This window comes from Sciurus carolinensis, chromosome 4 (genome assembly GCF_902686445.1).
Source record: "Sciurus carolinensis chromosome 4, mSciCar1.2, whole genome shotgun sequence".
NCBI lineage: Eukaryota > Metazoa > Chordata > Mammalia > Rodentia > Sciuridae > Sciurus > Sciurus carolinensis.
The window spans coordinates 133,608,827-133,627,262 of NC_062216.1; the positions used below are offsets into that span (position 1 = coordinate 133,608,827).

The 18,436-nt window shown below is 33.3% G+C and overlaps 1 protein-coding gene across 4 annotated transcripts in view; it reads left to right on the plus strand.

Moving 5' to 3' along the window:
- The window catches only part of LOC124983965 (GLIPR1-like protein 2), a 65,253-nt gene that overhangs the window by 26,463 nt on the left and 20,354 nt on the right, over nt 1–18,436 (plus strand). For all 4 annotated transcript variants that reach the window (XR_007108512.1, XM_047551677.1, XM_047551678.1 and 1 more), the window contains 2 exons: nt 686–931; nt 2,999–3,102. Coding sequence is in view for 3 of the 4 variants with exons in the window: in XM_047551677.1 (XP_047407633.1) it covers nt 686–931; nt 2,999–3,102 (350 nt within the window). In the remaining variant the exon portion in view is untranslated. The remainder of the gene's footprint in view (nt 1–685; nt 932–2,998; nt 3,103–18,436) is intronic.

Here is an 18,436-nt window from a genome sequence, read left to right on the forward strand (position 1 = left end):
AGAGATAGAGAAATATACGAATAGGTAGTCTTTTGAGCAATGCTTACCTTTGGGCAAGTAGTGAAGAGATAACCTAAAGATCTCATTTACTTATTTTCTCTAATGAATTCATGTATAATCTGTGGAATTAACCAAGAAAACTTATAATATCTTAATGTTTCTCAGAAATGTTTACTGTAACATACATACTTTGTATTTTGGTGTGATGATATATATCTTAGCCTAACAATAAGAAACTTGAGGACAAAATTTATGCTGACTTCTTATTTTAATGCTGACAACACAATATTTTTTATATAATAAAGGCCCAGTAAATAGTTATTAGAATTGTTGTTAAGTACAAAAGGCATGAGATTAAAATATATGTTCTAAATGGACTACATTTTTAAGAATATTATGATTTGCATTGTCTATCATTCTACTACTTCATTTCCAAATATATGAATGGTCCTTTGTTGAAGGATATAGTCATTTTACTTACAATTATCTCAAAAAACCTTTCCCCACAGAAATTCCACAAACAAAACCCATATGTACAAAGTTAGAATTCTTACCCTTAAACTAGAGAATTCCAGGAAAATTATCTTGAGCACAAAAATCCCTATTATTGTTGTTCTGTTTTCTCTGTTTTTTGTCTTTTGTTGTTGTTGTTGTTGTTGTTTGTTTGTTTGTTTTTTTATTACAGACTTGGGATGTAGCGTTATCACGAACTGCTAGAGCATGGGGGAAAAAGTGTGTGTTTAAGCCTAATAGTCATTTAGAAGAAATACATATGGCCCATCCTACATTTAATGGTATTGGTGAAAATATGTGGGTTGGCCTTGAGAATGAATTTACTGCAACTACTGCTATCAGAAGTTGGTATGCAGAGAAGAAATATTATAATTTTGAAGATGGAAGCTGCTCTAAAAACTGTTCTTATTATAAGCAGGTATCTAATTTTTATATTGCTATTAATTCAATAGAGTTCTTAATTGCTTTACTGCCTAGTTTTATGTTTCAAATTTATAAGTAAACTCAAATGGTAAAATTATTACTTCTAATAAAATTAAAATTCTTTTCATTTCTATTCTCAAATATTCATAGTTCCATACATTATATAAATCATGTAATCAAAATATTCCTTTAGGGCCAGGATGTAGCTCAGTGGTAGAGTGCTTTCCTAGCATGCATGATGCCTAGTGTTTAATTCCAAGTACCACAAAAAACAAAACATTTTTTGAATATAATAAACCTAATTTTGATACTCAAAGATAAAAGGCAATTTTCTAAAATAGTACACACTGGAAAAGGAAGTAAGATCTAGTAAATAATTATTTCCAAATTTTTGAGGACCAAAACAAAAGATGATATGCTTTGCATGTAAATGCAAAGCTATATTATAGCTGACTGATTAAAATAGTAGTATAATAGTAGTATTCAATGCACATTAATATTATTTTAATGTCTAATGTCCAAAAGTCCATCATCATACTTTTTACTCCAAGAATATTGAGCCACTTTTCATTTATTCATTATTTCATATATCACATTATTTATTAATCATTTAATTATATGTCTGATAATACACTAAGGGTGGAGAACTTGTTTCTCATTCACATATTCTGAACATAACAACATGACATTATTTAAGTCTTCAATAAATATTTGTTTCAGAAATCAAAGAAGTTATTGAATTCCCAAGTTTATTTAAAACATGGTTATTTTTCAATCAATATTCCCAGTGTCATGATTTACGCAAAACTCGAAATTTTGAAATTTATTCACATTGAACTCATATCTTTCTTCTCTATCAAGTGAATCATTGTTCATACTTTTTTTGATTAACTCATTTTATTAGTTCCTTCTTCTAGAAAGTTATAGCTGTTCTTCATCGTCTTGCTCATTTCAAAGTCATATTCATTAATCTGACTTGAATAACTTCAGTAAACTAATCAGATCTACTGCCTGACCTACTACTATACTCAATATTTTCTGCTCCTTAATTCTAGTTCCTGGAAATTCTTGTGTCCTGAATTTGGCCTGCTTGATTCCATTTTAATTCCTAAAGTATATTTTCTGTTCTTTTAATGAATCACTCTATTTCTTTAAGAAACAAACTTTTAAAACCACTAAGATTAGAGATAAGTAAAAAATTAAAATGGAAATGTTTCCTCTTTCACAGAGGTTAACAAAACGAGTACTTTTTGTTTACTCCAAGTATTAAAGTTATACAGAGAATATTTAGAATATCTTTCATTATTCTCACCTTTTTCACTTCAAGACCTGTTTTTTTCTGAATGAAAAGTCCACACTGTATTTTTTTTTTTTTTTTTTTTGATACCAGGGATTGAACCCAGGGGCACTTAAACATTGAGCTACATCCCCAACCTTTTTTTATATTTTATTAGAGACAGGGTCTTGCTGAGTTGTTTAGAGCCCTCACTAAGTTTGCTGAAGCTCGTTTTGAACTCGTGATCCTCCTGCCTCAGCCTTTCAAGCTGCTGGTATTATACCTTATAATGTAACTTCCTCAACAAAAGGAGGGAGAAATGCTAATTCTAGTCAATTACTCTTACTCTTGTTATCTCTTTGGTTTCCCTTCTATAATCTTACTGTCCCTCTTTCTCTTCTTTTTATTCACGACTTCCATCTTTGCAAAATTTTCTCTTTTCTCCTTTCTCTCTGCCAGTGACCTAGAACTTTCAAATTCAAATGGGTTGAAAATCAGTTTATCATGTATGAATTCCTTTGACTCTAAAGTAATAGTCTGGATCAGTGTGGTCAAACTGTTTTTCCTAATACACTATTAGTAGAACCTATTAAAATGTTTCTCTTAATACAGTTTTGGAAATGCTGTCCTAAACCCACAATAACTTTTAACTGTGTCTAAATTAAAATAGTTCATAGTCCTTGAATTTCTTGGCCATATAATCTGTGTTAATGGAATATATTATTGTTTGTAAGAGAATAATGTTTAGAATTATATTTTATGTTTTCTTTAAAAATTTTATTGTAGCTTGTTTGGGATAACTCTTACAAAGTTGGTTGTGCTGTTACTCCATGTGCAAGAATTGGAAACATTATACATGCAGCAATTTTCATATGCAATTATGCACCAGGGTAAGTTACTTTACAATAATAAAAGAACATAAAATATGTGTCCCTAACTTTTAATATATTCTTCTAAGTGTTTATGAATTATAAAAGAGTTAGGTATGAAGTGTTAATTAAAAACTTTATATTGAAATATTTTAAATTCCATAGTGAAATAAGCCATAATTTGGATGTATTGATTTTTATTTATAGGCTAGGCATGTGTTATATGCTAGAAGAATATTAACTTTAGTGTTATTACTCAATATCTATCCTAACTAGTTTAGGATTTAAATTATTTTCCAAAATAATTTATCCCTATATTTATGATAAAAGTAAAAAGAAAACAAATTTACCCATGTTAAAATTCATGTAGTAAGGATTGTTTTAGGTATATATCAATTTGTAATATGAAGGACATTCAACTGACCACCCAGTGTGGATTGCATTAATTAGGGCTAGTCTTACTTATAATCCTGCTATAAGTTCTAGTCAGGGCAATTAGGTAAGAGAAGGAAATGAAAGGGACAAAAATATGGAAGGAAGAAGTCAAATTATCACTGTTTGCACATGATATGATCCTATACCAAGAAGACCCAAAAAACTCTACCAAAGACTGCTAGAGCTAATACATTTGGCATAGTAGAAGGTTATAAAATCAATAGCTTTCCTATATACCAACAACAAATCTTCTGAGAAAGAAATCGGGAAAACAATTCCATTCACAAGGACCTCAAAACCAAACAAACAAATAATAAACCTAAGAATAAATCTAATTAAGGAGGTGAAAGACTTCTACAATGAAAACTGGGAAGCACTAGAACATTGAAAAAAGAAATTGAAGAAGACCTCAGAAAATGGAAAAACCTCCCATGTTCATGGATAGGCATAATTAATATTATTAAAATGACCATACTATCAAAATGCAGTCTCCATCAAAATACCAATGATGTTCTCCACAGAACTAGAAAAGTAGTCTTAAAGTTTATTTGGAAGAATAAAAGACTGAGAATAGCCAAAGAAATTTTAAGCAATCCTGGAGAAATCACAATATCTGACTTCAAATTATACTACAGAGTTATAGTAGCAAAAACTACATGGTACTGGCATAAAAACAGATGCCTAGACCAATGGTACAGACTAGAAGACAAAGACCCACACAGATAAATCATCTGATCCTTTAGAGAGGTGCAAAAAACATACACTGGAGAAAAGACAGCCTTTTTAACAAATAGTGCTGGGACAACTGGTTATCCATGTGTAGAGGAATGAAACTAGACCCTTATCTCTCACCCTTCACAAAAATCAATTCAAAATAGATCAAAGACCTCACAATTAGACTAGAAACTATGTAGCTCCTAGAAGAAAAGGTAGGGTCAATTCTCCAGCTCTGGCATAGATAATGACTTTCTTCATAAAACCCCTAAAGCTCAGTAAATAATGCCAAAAGTTAATAAATGGTATATCATCAAATTAAAAAGCTTCTGCACAGCAAAGAAAACAATTGGGAATGTGAAGAGAGAACCCACAGAATGGGAAAAAATCTTTGGTAACTGCTCTTCTGACAGTGGATTAATATCTAGAATATATAAAGAACTCAAAAAGCCTTACACCAGAATATCAAATAACCCAGTTAATAAATGAGCAAATGAACTAAGCAGACACATCTAAAAAGAAGAAATACAAATGACGAAAAAATACATGAAAAAAGTGTTCAACATCATTAGCAATTCAGGAAAAAAATATATATATACATGTATATATATAATGAAATTTTATTCATCCATAAAGAAAAATGAAATTATGGCATTTTCAGGAAAATGGATAGAACTGGAGACCATCATATTAAGTAAAATAAGTTAAACTCAGAAGGTTAAGTGTTGTATCTTTTCTGTCATATGTGGAAGCTAGTGAGGAAGAAGGAAACAAAGGTGGGGTGGATCTCTTAAATATCAAAGGGAGATCAGTAGAGAAAAGGAACCAAGGAATGGAAGGTATAGAGGGAGGGGGAAATGCTAGGGAGTGATATTGGCCAAATTAGATTGTTATATTGTGTGCATGTATGAATATATAACAACAAATACCCTCAATATGTACAACTACAATGTACCAATAAAAATATGGGTAAAAGTAGGAAAAAAAAGAAAGCATGTTAAGAGATCATGAACTGAATATTCAACAAATCTGGGATAATATCAAGAGGGCAAATTACAGGGTACATGCAGGTTCTGAAATACAACATAAGAGAATGCACAATCCTTTCAATGAAATAATATTATAAAATTTTCTAAATCTTAGAAATGAAATGGAAATTCAAATATAGGAAGTACATAGAATTCCACATAGGCAGGATCAAAAAAAATCTCCAAGACACATTAAAATGAGAATTCCTAATATTCAAAGTAAGGATAAAATTGTAAAAACTGCAAGGGAAAATGGCAGGACACATTTAGTGGTAAACTAATTCAGACTTCAATTGAATTCTCTACCAAGACCCTAAAAGCCAGAAGGTTTGGAATAATATATACCAAGCTCTGAAAGAAAATGGGTGGGCTGGGGAGTCAGTTCAGTTGGTAAAGCTCTTGCCTCACAAGCACAATCCCCATTACTGCAAAAAATAAAAAAACAGACAAAAACAAAACAAACCAAAAAAAAAAAAAAACAGAAAAAAAGAAAGAAAAAAAGAAAATGGGTGCCATTTATTATATCCAGCAAAATTTTTATCCAAAATTGAAGATGAAATAAAAACCTTCCATTATATGCAAAAACTTCAAGAATTCATAACCACAAAGCCTGCACTACAAAACATACTCAATAAAACATTTTATTCAGAAGAAATTAAAAATAAAAATGAAAACCAGCATAGGTATGAATTGCACTTGAAAAAGAAAAAGTTCAAATTAAACATTAGAAAATAAACTTTATAAATAAGTCAAACTGACAGGAAATAAAAATCATCTCTATGATAACATTGGATACAAATGGACTTAAACTCTTCAATCAAAAGTCATAGATTGGCAGATTGGATTAAATAACAACACCCCAACAATATGGTGTTTGCAAGAAATTCACCTTACAGAGAAAGACATCCACAGACAGAAGATGAAAGGATGGGAAAAGATATACCATGCAAATTGTAGCTGAAAGCGAGCATGGGTAGATATTCTCATATCAGACAAAGTGAACTTCAACTGTGGTACTAAGGAATTCTTTATTTTATTATATCCAACCTCCTGAGTCTCCAGTCTGCTTTGAATGTCCAGTTTCAAATTCCAGTACCCCCTACCCTTTTATTCACCCACCTTGATTAGAAGCTTCCTGTCTGCTTTCTTGGTTTTAATCCACAGAACAGCCAGGAAAGCAATCCTCTCTAATCAACCATCTTGAAACCACCTCAACTTCAAGCCAAAATTAACAGAAGAGACAAAGGTCATTTCATACTGGCTAAAGGAATCATTCAACAATAAGATATAATGATTTAAAATATTTATGCCCCAAATGATGGTTAATCCACATACATAAAACAAAGTCTTCTCAGTATTAACAATTGAATAGACCACAATGCAGTAAATGTGTCAGGGGCGGGTTCTGAGGGCCCCAGAGCCGCACCCTGGCCTGATCTCTAAGATGGCGCCTGGCAGCTTGCCAGAATAAGCCATACTTATAGTAACTCTGATTGGCTGCTGTAAACTGATCCTTCATAGGCTAATATCTCAGAACTCTGATTGGCTGCTGTATATGAGGTGATTCTTGTAACTGCCTAGAGACTGATCCTTGATAGGCTAATATCCCAGAACTCTGATTGGCTGCTGTATATGAGGTAATTCTTGTAACTGCCTAGAGACTGATCCTTGATAGGCTAATATCCCAGAACTCTGATTGGCTGCTGTATATGAGGTGATTCTTGTAACTGCCTAGAGACTGATCCTTGATAGGCTAATATCTCAGGCTGACTCTGATTGGCTTATGCTTGCTATATAACCCAGACACTTCCTCAAATAAAGAGCATTGTTTGTTGGGCATTGTTTGTCGTTCATCGTTCATCGTTCGTCGTCGTCATTCGTTGGTCTTGTCTTTTGGGCTTTTTTGTTCGTGTGAAAAGGAAGCGTACGCGTTATCATTGCCTCCGCAGGCGGTGGGCAACGATAGTAATGGGTGATTTCAATACATTATCTGTCACCACTAGATAGATCATTCAGATATAAACTAAGATTCTTTATAACTAAAAAATACTATTAATCATATGGACTTAACAGATGGCTATAGATTATTTTATCCATAAATGACTAAATTCACTTCTCAGCAGCATATGAAACATTTTCTAAAATATTTTAGATCACAAAGCAAATCTTAGCAAATACAAAAAAGTAGAGATAATTTCTTACATCATTTTACATCATAATAGAATTAAATTAGAAATCAATGACTAGATAAAAACAGAAACCATTCCAACACCATCTGGAGTTTAAATAATACACGTTTGAACAGTGAATGGATAGCAGAAGAAATCAGGGGAGAAATTTCAAAAAATTATTAGAAATAAATGAGAATAGCGATACAATATATCAAAATCTCTGAGACAATATGATGGCAGTTCTAAGAGGAAAGTTTAAACACTGAGTTCATACATTTATAACAGAGAATGACACCAAATAAAAAATACAACATTATACCTAAAGGCCATAGGGGAAAAAAAGAAAAAGAAAAAGAAAAACACCCCACCAAATCAGTAGAAAACAGGAAATTATTAAATAAGAACCAAAGTCAAGAAAAATGAGAGTGAGAGTGAAAAAAATCCAAAGTACAAGTGAAACAACGAGTAAGTTTTTTCAAAGTATAAACAAGATTGATAAACCCTCAGTCAAACTAACAAAAATAAAGGAAGACCCAAATGAACAAAATGTGAGATGAAGGAAATATCACCACAGACACTACTGAAATCAAGACAATCATTAGAAACTATTTTGAATATTTATAATCCAATAAACTAGAAAATTTTGAAGATGTTGACAAATTTCTGGACATATATGACCTACACAAATTGAACCATGATCAATATCAAGTAACAAAAGTAAAGCAGCTATTAAAATTTTCCAACAAAGAAAAACTCAGGATCCAATAGATTCTCATCCAAATTCTACCATACCTTTAAAGAACAACTAATACCAGTCAAATTACTCCATGAAATAAAAAAAGGAGGGAGCACTGGCAAGTTATTCTACAAAGCCAGTTTCACTCTGATACCAAAACAAAGACACATCAAGGAAAGAAAACTTCAGGCCAGTATCTTTGATGAACATAGATGCAAATTTCTTAATAAGATTTTGGCAAACTGCATTCAGAAACACTTTAAGAAGAGTACAACATGATCAAGAGGGGTTTATGCCAGGGATGCAAGATTGGGTCAACATATAGAAATCAATAAATTTAACTTACCACATTAATAAATTTAAGGATGAGAATTACAGAATTATCACAATAAGTGCGGAAAAAGCATTTGACAAAGTCCAGTGCCCATTCATATTTAAAACACTAGAGAAACTAGGGATAGAAGGAACTTACCTCAATACTGTAAAAACTACATATGACAAACCCAAGGCTGACATCATACTGAGTGGAGAAAAACTGAAAGCATTTCCTCTAAAAACAAGAATAAGACAAAAATGCCCACTGTTACCAGTCCTATTCAACATAGTCCTTGAAAATCTAACCAGAGTAATCAGGCAAAAATAAAAAGGAGATTAAAGGGATATAAATAGGAAAAAGAAAACCCTCAAATTATCTGTCTGCTGATAACTCGATCTTATATTTAGAAGACCCAAAAACTCCACCAAAAGACGTCTAGAGCTGATAAACAAATATAGTAAAGTAGCAGGATACAAGATCAACATACATAAATCAATTGCTTTCCTATACTCTGACAACAAATCTGTTGAAAAAGAAATTAGAAAAACTATCCCATTCACAATAACTTCAAAAATTAAAATAAAATACTTGGGAATTAGTTTAACAAAGGAGGTAAAGGGCCTTTACAATGAAAAATATAGAATTCTGAAGAAAGAAATTGAAGAAGACCTTAGAAAATGGAAAGACCTCCCATGTTCTTGGATAGGCAGTTACTATTGTCAAAATAGCTGCACTACCAAAAGTGGTATGTGGATTCAATACAATTCCATCAAAATACTAATGACATTCTTCCCAGAAATAGAGAAAACAGTTCTAAATTTCATTTGAAAATGTAAGACCCAGAGTAGCCAGAGCAATCCTGAGCAAAATGAGTGATGCTGGGAGGCATCCTAACACCAGACCTTGTGTTATACAGAGCTGTATTAACAAAAACAGTATGGTACTGGCACTAAAACAGACAAGGTACCAATTGAACAGAATAGAAGACACAGAGACAAGCCCCCGTGGATACTGTCATCTGATACTAGACAAAGATTCCACAAATATATATGGGAGAAAAGATAGCCTTTTAAAGAAATAGTGCTGGAAAAACTGGAAATCCATAAGTAAAAGAATGATACTGGACCACTATCTCTCAACCAGCACAAAACTCAATCTAAGTGTGTCGAAGACCTAGGGATGAGACCAGAAACTGCATCTGCTAGAAGAAAATGTAGACCAAACACGCTAACATGTTGGCACAGGAACTGGCTTCCTTAATAAGACTCAAAAATAAGTACAAGAAATAAAACCAAAAATCAACAAGTGGGGCTGGGGTTGTAACTCAGTGGTAGAGTCTTGCCTAGCATGTGTAAGCACTGAGTTCAATCCTTAGCATCACATATAAATGAATGAATGAATGAATAAATAAATAAATAAATAAATAAATAAGGTATTGTGTTCATCTACATCTGAAAAAATATGTTTAAAAAACAATAAGTGGAGTTGGGCATAGTGGCACACACCTGTAATCCCAATGGCTCAGGAGGCAGAGGTAGAAGGATCACAAGTTCAAAACCAGCCTCAGCAAAAGCAAGGCACTAAGCAACCCAGTGAGATGCTGTCTCTAAATAAAATACAAAATAGGTCTGGGAAGGTGGCTCAATGGCTCCATGGCTCAGTGGTCACGTGCTCCTGAGTTCAATCACTGGTACCAAAAAAAAAAAAAAAAAAAAAATATGTGCAATGACATCAAACAAAAAACTTCAAAGGAAATCAAAGCATGAAGAGAGAGCCTACAGAATGGATGATCATTGCCACCTGCTCTTCAAGTACAGTGTATGTATAGAACTCAAAACACCAAATATTAAAAAAAACAATAAATGGGTAAAAAACTAAACATATTTCTCTAAATAAGAAATACAAACGACTGATAAATATATAAAAAATGTTCAACATCTCTAGCAATTCAGGAAATGCAAATCAAAACTACATTGAGATTTCATCTCATTACAGTCAGAAAGAAAATTATCAAGAACATAAATAATAATTATTGTTGAGGATATGGGGAAAAAGGAACACTCATACAGTGTTGATGGGTTTGGAGATTCCTCTACATATTAGTATTGGAACCACCATGTGACCCAGCTATCCTGCTCCTTAGTATATAGCCAAACTATCTAAAATCAGCATACTGATCATCAATGATCATCAATGTTTGTAGCAGCACAATTCACAATTGCCAAGCTATGATACCCATCAAGGTGCCCGTCAACAGATGAATAGATAAAGAGAATATGGTATATTTACATAATGGAGTATTACTTAACCATAAAGAGGAATGGAATTATAGCATTTGTGGATGGATGGAGCTGGAGACCATCATACTGCGGGAAATAAACCAGACCCAGAAAATCAGTTTGAATATTTTCTCTTATATGTAGAAGCTAGTCCAAAATAAGTAAGGGAAGAAAAGAAAATGGTGAGGGGATTCCACCCAAATAGAAGAAAGATCAGTGGAGAAGAGGAAAGGGATTGCAGAGAAGGAGGAGGGATAGGATAAGGGAAAAACAGGGAATGAATCTGACCTAATCTTCCTAAGTACAATATGAATATACTGTAATAAATCTTACTTTTATATATATTCACAAGATACTAATTAAAAAAAACTCTTAAGTAAATAGTTTTGCTGATCTTCAGAAAGATCAGTAGAGTACAGGGAAGGGAATGGGGAAGAAGGATGGGAAAGAAAGGAGAAGTGCTAAGGACTGAATTAGAGCAAATTTTATTCCATACTTTTATAATTATGTAAAAATGAATCCTAATGCTATGTATAACTTAAAAACATAAGTTAAAAGATAGTGCTTTATGAATTACATTGGGAAACAGTTTCACCAAAATTCTCCAAAGTAAAAATGTTTGAAAATATGTAATCATTTAATCAGGATAAAATGCCTTGTGATTTTTTCTTCATTAAATCAATAAAGAGGTAAACTATATCATCTAAAGCAAAATGAAATTAAAATTGCAGATAGATATTTAAACATGAGACAACATTTATTTGATATTCTAGTCAAGAAATTTGGAGATATTACATGATCATTCAACAAAAATATCCATAAGAAAACTGATATCATCATCATCATCATCATCATCATGCCATTGAACATTTTGCTAATTGATGCCCCATATAAAAATGTTTTTAATAAAAAAGATTATTCCAATTGTTGTATAAAGAATGAAGCATAGGGAAACAAGGGTACCAAAAGTATAATTAGGAGACTGTTTCTAAAGTAGAGGACACAAACTGCTGTAGCTTGGAATAGGGTTTCAGCATGTTGATTGACTTTCTATGGTTGCATATGAAATTACCACAAATACAGTGTTTAAAACAGCATTCACTTATTATTACAATTCTGTGGGTCATACATTCAGGCACAGTGTGCCTGAATTCTCTACTTAATACTTCCAAGGTCAAAGTCACTGTGTCAGGTGAACTCTGAGTTGGAGGCTGTAAGGAAAAAAATCTGTTTCCAAGCTGTATTAGTAGAGTTCAATTTGATGTGGTTATGGGACTCTATTCCCATTTCCTTGCTGACTCTCAGCCAGTCCTTGCTCTCATCTTTTAGAGGCAATCTTTATTCCTTGACACATGGCCCCCACCCATCTTCAAGTCAGCAAAGGCATTCTGAGTTTTTTCATACTTCAAAGACATGACTTCCCTTCTGTGACCAACAGAAGTAAACTCTCTACTTTTAAAAAACTCAACTAGGGAATAGAATAGGTTGCTTTCTTACCTGTTCCATGGTGTGAAACCAAGAAAGACAATAGGAAACTTCTCAGCAAGATAAGTGAAAAAGTGGGGGGGGATTTAATACTAGACACTTAAAGTAGATTGGGGACTCAAGAGGATGGATATAATTAAGTAAGAAATCCCCAGTGCTTCTGCCGCTGCCATTGCCGGAGGTACCAACCAAAGTGGTCCCTCCACAAGCAAAGTGGAGAGATAAGAGAATTAAAGGAACACACATTTCGAGGAGGCCTTAGGCAAGTCTGAGTACCAAGAGATCAGAAACCAAAGACACTGCCCAACTAAACTGAAAAGCATGCTGCACAATATCCTTATGTGGGAAAGACGCTGCATCTCTCTCAGCTTCCTGCAGAGAAGAGAGGAAGGAACCATTTTGCAGCTGCAGCACTGGGGCTAGCAGCTGGAGTAGTCAATTCCTGACAAACCTGAGTTTGGCCCCAAACACCGACCTGCAAACCCACTCTGCACAACATAGAGTGTGCCTAAGTGACCAGGAGATAATCAGATGTGGAGAGGGGTTTTCTAAGAACTAAGCCTATGAGGTTATAGTTTAGACAGCAGTTAATTGGCCTAGCAATTAATGATGTAGCTACATTCCAAAAGAATTCAGAAAGTTACAAAGTATAAGAAGAAATGACTCTTCACAGGTATCTGTTGAATATCTGTCCTTGAAAGCCTGGCACAGGAGTGTTTCCATTTAAAGAGGGAGTGGTCAAAATTCTAGAGACAGTTATTTATAGTTCAATAGGTAGGGACCCATGGGTTTCCCAAAGAAAGGCTGCCAGAAGGGGAAGAATACTAAGTTCTTAGGCATTGGTTCTTCATCATAATGTTCTTATAAATTCATTTTATAGTCAGGTCTGGTTTTTCTATCACAGGAGAGACACAGCTGATCAAGTATTTGAGAGGGTGGGGGTGGGAGAGATTGAGTTTGGAGACTGAGCCCAAGAGACAGGAAATGTGGAATCCACAGGTGTTGGGGGGTATTAAGAATTTGCTCCTTCACTGCACAAGTGGAACCCAGGGGAGATCCCTAGAGTGCAGTCTTCCAGCGTAGACTGGCAACTGCTGGGCCCTGGAAGTCACTGATTTAAAATCTCCAGACCAATTGCCATGGAACCCAAGTATAAGCCCAGCCTCCAGGAGTGCTGCTTATGGAATTTCCTCTTTCACTCCAACAACCCCACCCTGAGGATGGAGCAGGCATCAAATTCCAGGTCACCCCACCTAGCACTGAGCTGAGAACGTGTTGAACTCCATTGGAAACAATTCTTTAACTTTTCATTGAGTTTTTTAAAAATTTTTCTTTCTTTCTTTTCCCGTTTTTCTTTGCTCTATTTAATTGTGACCTAAATCATTCATGGACATGTATACATATTCATTTTTTTTCTCATTTCTAGCATCTTTGAAGCAAATTATTTTTCATGTATCAGTATTTTGAGGACTAGGATGTTTTATTAGTATATTTCAGTTTTGTTTTGTATGCTTTTATTATTGTTTTTAATTTTTAAAATTTTTACTCTTTATTTTTTCTTTCACTTATTGGTTTCCCTTGATTCTCTTTCTCTCTTTTCTTCTGCTAATAGCCAATCACTGTTGTTCTCTCTTTCAATCTTACTGTAATTTTTTACTTCTATTTTGTCTCCTACTTCCTCATGATCATCACATCCTACATCACTTCTCTCCCTGTCCACCACTCAAAATCGTAAAATTTTGCAAACTTACTGTATTTACTGTGGGCAATAATGTATCACATCATTTATGTTTATTGTAACTATCATGGATATCATAGTAGAAATTATTTGGGTCAATGCTGTATTGTTTGCATTGGTTGTTGTTAATATTTTTCTCCCCCTAAATGATGAGGTACTGGAAACCTTCAGGGACACATTTAAGTCCACAGGGTCGAAACTATACCACCTCAGATTCATACTGTAAGATGAGTAGATACAGAAACAACATGAAAAAGCAAGGGAACAAGTCACTCCATACAAACCAAGATACTTCAATAACAGAATCCATCAACAACACAGTGGAAGAAATGTCAGAGAAGGAGTTTAGAATGTACTTGGTTAAACTGATCTATGAGGAAAAGGACAATGTAAGAAGTGAAATCAGGTAGAAAATACAGGAAGTGAAATATCACTTCAATAAACAGAGATTCTGTAAAAAAATCAAGCAGAAATTCTCAAAATGAAGGAACCACAAATCAAATTAAAAATTCAATGGACTGCATCACCAGCATTTGGAAGATAGAGTTTCAGGCAATTAAAACAAAATAAATAATCTTGAAAATAAAGTTGACCATGGAGAAAAGACATTAAGAGACCATGAACAGAATTTCCAAGAAATATGGGATAACATGAAAGACCAAATATAAGATTTATTAGGATAAAGGATCAGAGATACAGAGAAAAGGAATGTACAATATTTTCAATGAAATAGTATCAGAAAATTTCCCAAACCTATAGAATGAGATGGAAAATCAAATATAGGAGGCTTATATGACCCTAAATATACAAAATTACAACACACCCACACCAAGGCACATTATTTTGAAAATTTCTAACATACAGAATAAGGATAGAATTTTAAAGGCAGCCAGAGGAAAATGACAGGGAAACCAAACAAGATCTCAAATGCTTGCTCACCGAGACCAGAATAATATATACCAAGCTCTGAAAGAAAATGGATGCCAACCAAAAATACTATACCCAGCAAAATTAAGCTTCAGAATTGAGGATGAAATAAAAATCTTCCATGATAAACAAAAGTTAAAAGAATTTACAACCAGAAAGGCAGAACTACAAAACATACTCAGTAAAATATTTTATGAAGAAGAAATGGAGAATACAAACAAAAACTGATACAGGGTGAAACTAAACTAGATGAGTAGTATATCAAAGGAGAATATAATTCAACTTAGAAACTAGAAATAAATAAAAATGACAACAAAAGAAATTATTTCTCAGTAATAATATTGAACGTAAATGGCCTAAACTCATCAATCAAGACATACACTTGCAGATTGGATTAAAAAACAATACCCAACAATATCTGTTTCCAAAAGATTCACCTCATAGGCAAAGATATCCACAGACTGAAGGTAAAAGGATGAGAAAAAACATATGCACATAGATCCGGTAAACAAGGAGGGGTTTTTATACTCAGATAAAGTGGCCTTCAAACCAGTTTATCAAAAGGGACAAAGAAGGACATTTCATACTGCTTAAGAAATATACATCAACAAGACATAACAATAATAAATATTTGTGTCCCAAATAATGGATCATCTATGTATATCAAACAAACCCTTCTCAATTTCATGGATCAAGTAGACCACAACACAATAATACTGGACTACTTTAACATGCCTTTCTCATCACTGGATAGATCCTCCAAACAAAAACTACACAAAGAAACTATAGAACTAAAAAATACAATTAATAATTTAGACCTAACAGACATATATAGAGTATTTCATCCATAATGACTGAATACACTTTCTTCCCAGCATCACATGAATCCTTCTGTAAAATAGACCATACTTTAGAACACAAAACAACTCTTAGCAAATACACATTCAGATAATACTGGGCATTCTATGAGATCAAGATGGAGTTAAATTAGAAATCAATGATAAAATTAGAAGTAGAAGCTATTCTAACATCTAAAGACTAAATAATGTACTATTGAATGGCCAGTGGATAGCAGAAGAAATCAGGGATTAAGTAAAAATATACTTAGAAGTAAAAGCAACACAACATATCAAAATCTCTGGGACACTATGAAGGCAGTTCTTAGAGGAAAGTTCATAGTATTGAGTCCATTCCTTAAAAGAATAGAAAGTCACCTAATAAATAACCTAACATTACATCTCAAAACCCTAGAAAAAGAACAAACTACCACCAAAATCAGTACAAAACAGGAAATAACTAAAATCAGAGCCAAAATCAATGAAATTGAAACAAAAAATTCAAAAAATCAATGGTATAAAAAGTTTGTTCTTTGAAAAAATAAATAAAATTGATAAACCCTTGACCAAGCTAAGCAAGAGAAAGAAAGAGAAACTCAAGTTACTAAAATTCATGATGAAAAAAGGATATATCATCATGGACACTACTGAAATATGATAATCAGAAACTATTTTGAAAATTTATACTCCAATAAAATAGAAAATCCTGAAGACATCAACAAATTTCTAGAGACACATGACCTACCAAGTTGAATCGTGAGAACATAGAATTTTTTTTTTTTCTATTTTTGCGTTGCTGGTGATTGAACACAGGGCCTTGTGCTTGTGAGGCAAGCACTCTATCAACTGAGCTATTTTCCCAGCCCAAGAACATAGAAAATTTAAACGGATCGATTTCAAGCAATGAAATTGAAAACACCATCAGAAGTCTACCAACAAAAAAAGCCCAGGACCAGAAAGATTCTCAGCCAGGTTTTACCATACCTTCAAACAAGAACTAACACCAATCCTTCTCAAATTATTCCATGAAATAGAAAAGGAGGAAATCCTTTTAAATTTGTTCTATGAAGCTAGTATCACCCAGATACCAAATTCAGACAAAGACACATCAAGGCAAGAAAAATTCAGACCAGTATTCCTGATGAGTACAAATGCAAAAATCCTTAATAAAATTCTGGCAAATAACACACAAAAAAAACATTAAAAATATAGTGCACCATTACCAAGTGGGGTCACCTCAGGGATGTAACATTGGTTCAACATATAGAAATCAATAAGTGTAATTCATCACATCAGTAGACTTAAAGACAAGAATCACATTATGATCTCAAATCTGTAGAAAAAAACATTTGAAAAAATATGGCATCCATTCATGTTCAAAATACTAGAAAAACTAGGAATAGTAGGAACATATCTCAACATTGTAAAAGCTATATAGGCTAAATCCAAGAACCACATCATTCTAAATAGAGAAAAATTGAAAGCATTCCTCTATAAACTGGAACAAAATAAGGATGACCACTTCTATTCAAATAGTCCTTTAAACTCTTGCCAGAGCAATTAAGCAAAAGAAAGGTACAGACAGGAAGTAGAGTGATCAAACTCTTTGCTGAGGACGTGCTTCTACCTTTAGAAGACCTAAAAAAACTCCACCATAAACTTCTAGAATTCAAAAATGAATTCAGCAAAGTAGAAGGCTATATAATTAATACCCATAAATCAATTGCATTCCTATACATCAGTGATGAATCAGTTAAAAGAGAAATTAGGAAAACTATCCCATTCACAATAGCCTCAAAAAAGAAGTAAATATTTGGGAATCAATGTAACAAAAGAGGTGAAAGGCCTATACAATGAAAATTACAGAACACTAAGAAAATTGAAGAACACTTTAAAAGATGGAAAGATCTCCCATGTTCTTGAATAGGCTGAATTAATATCATCAAAATGACCATACTATCAAAAGTGCTGTACAGATTTAATGCAATTCCTATTAAGGTTCTGATGATGTTCTTCATAGAAATAGAATAAGCAGTCATGAAATTCATTTGGAAAAATAAAAGGCCTAGAATAACCAAAGCAATTCTTAATGAGGAAAGTGAAACAGAAGTCATCACAACACCAGACCTTAAATTATATGACAGAGGGATAGTAACAAAAACAGCATAGTATTCACACCAAAACAGACATGGAGACCAATAGAACAGAATTGAAGACACAGAGACAAACCCACTTTAATACAATTATCACAAACTATCCAAAGGTGCCATAAAACATATATTGAAAAAAAAGATAGCTTCTTTAACAAATTGTGCTGTATAGAGGGAAAAGAGGGGTGGGAGGGGTGGGGGGGAAGGAAAAAAAATAATCAAACATCATTGCCCTATGTAAATGTATGATTACACAAATGGTATGCCTTGACACTATGTACAAATAGAGAAACAACATGTATCCCATTTGTATACAATAAAAAAAAAAAAAATGAAACTGAACCCTTGTCTCTCACCCTGCACAAAACTTAACTAAAAGTGGATCAAGGACTCATATATTGGATCAGAGATCCTGTATCTACTAGAAGAAAATGTAGGCCCAACTCTCCATCATGTTGGCTTAGAAATTGACTTTCTCAACAAGACTCCTATAGTGCAAGAAGTAAAATCAAGAATTAATAAATAGGATGGTATCAAACT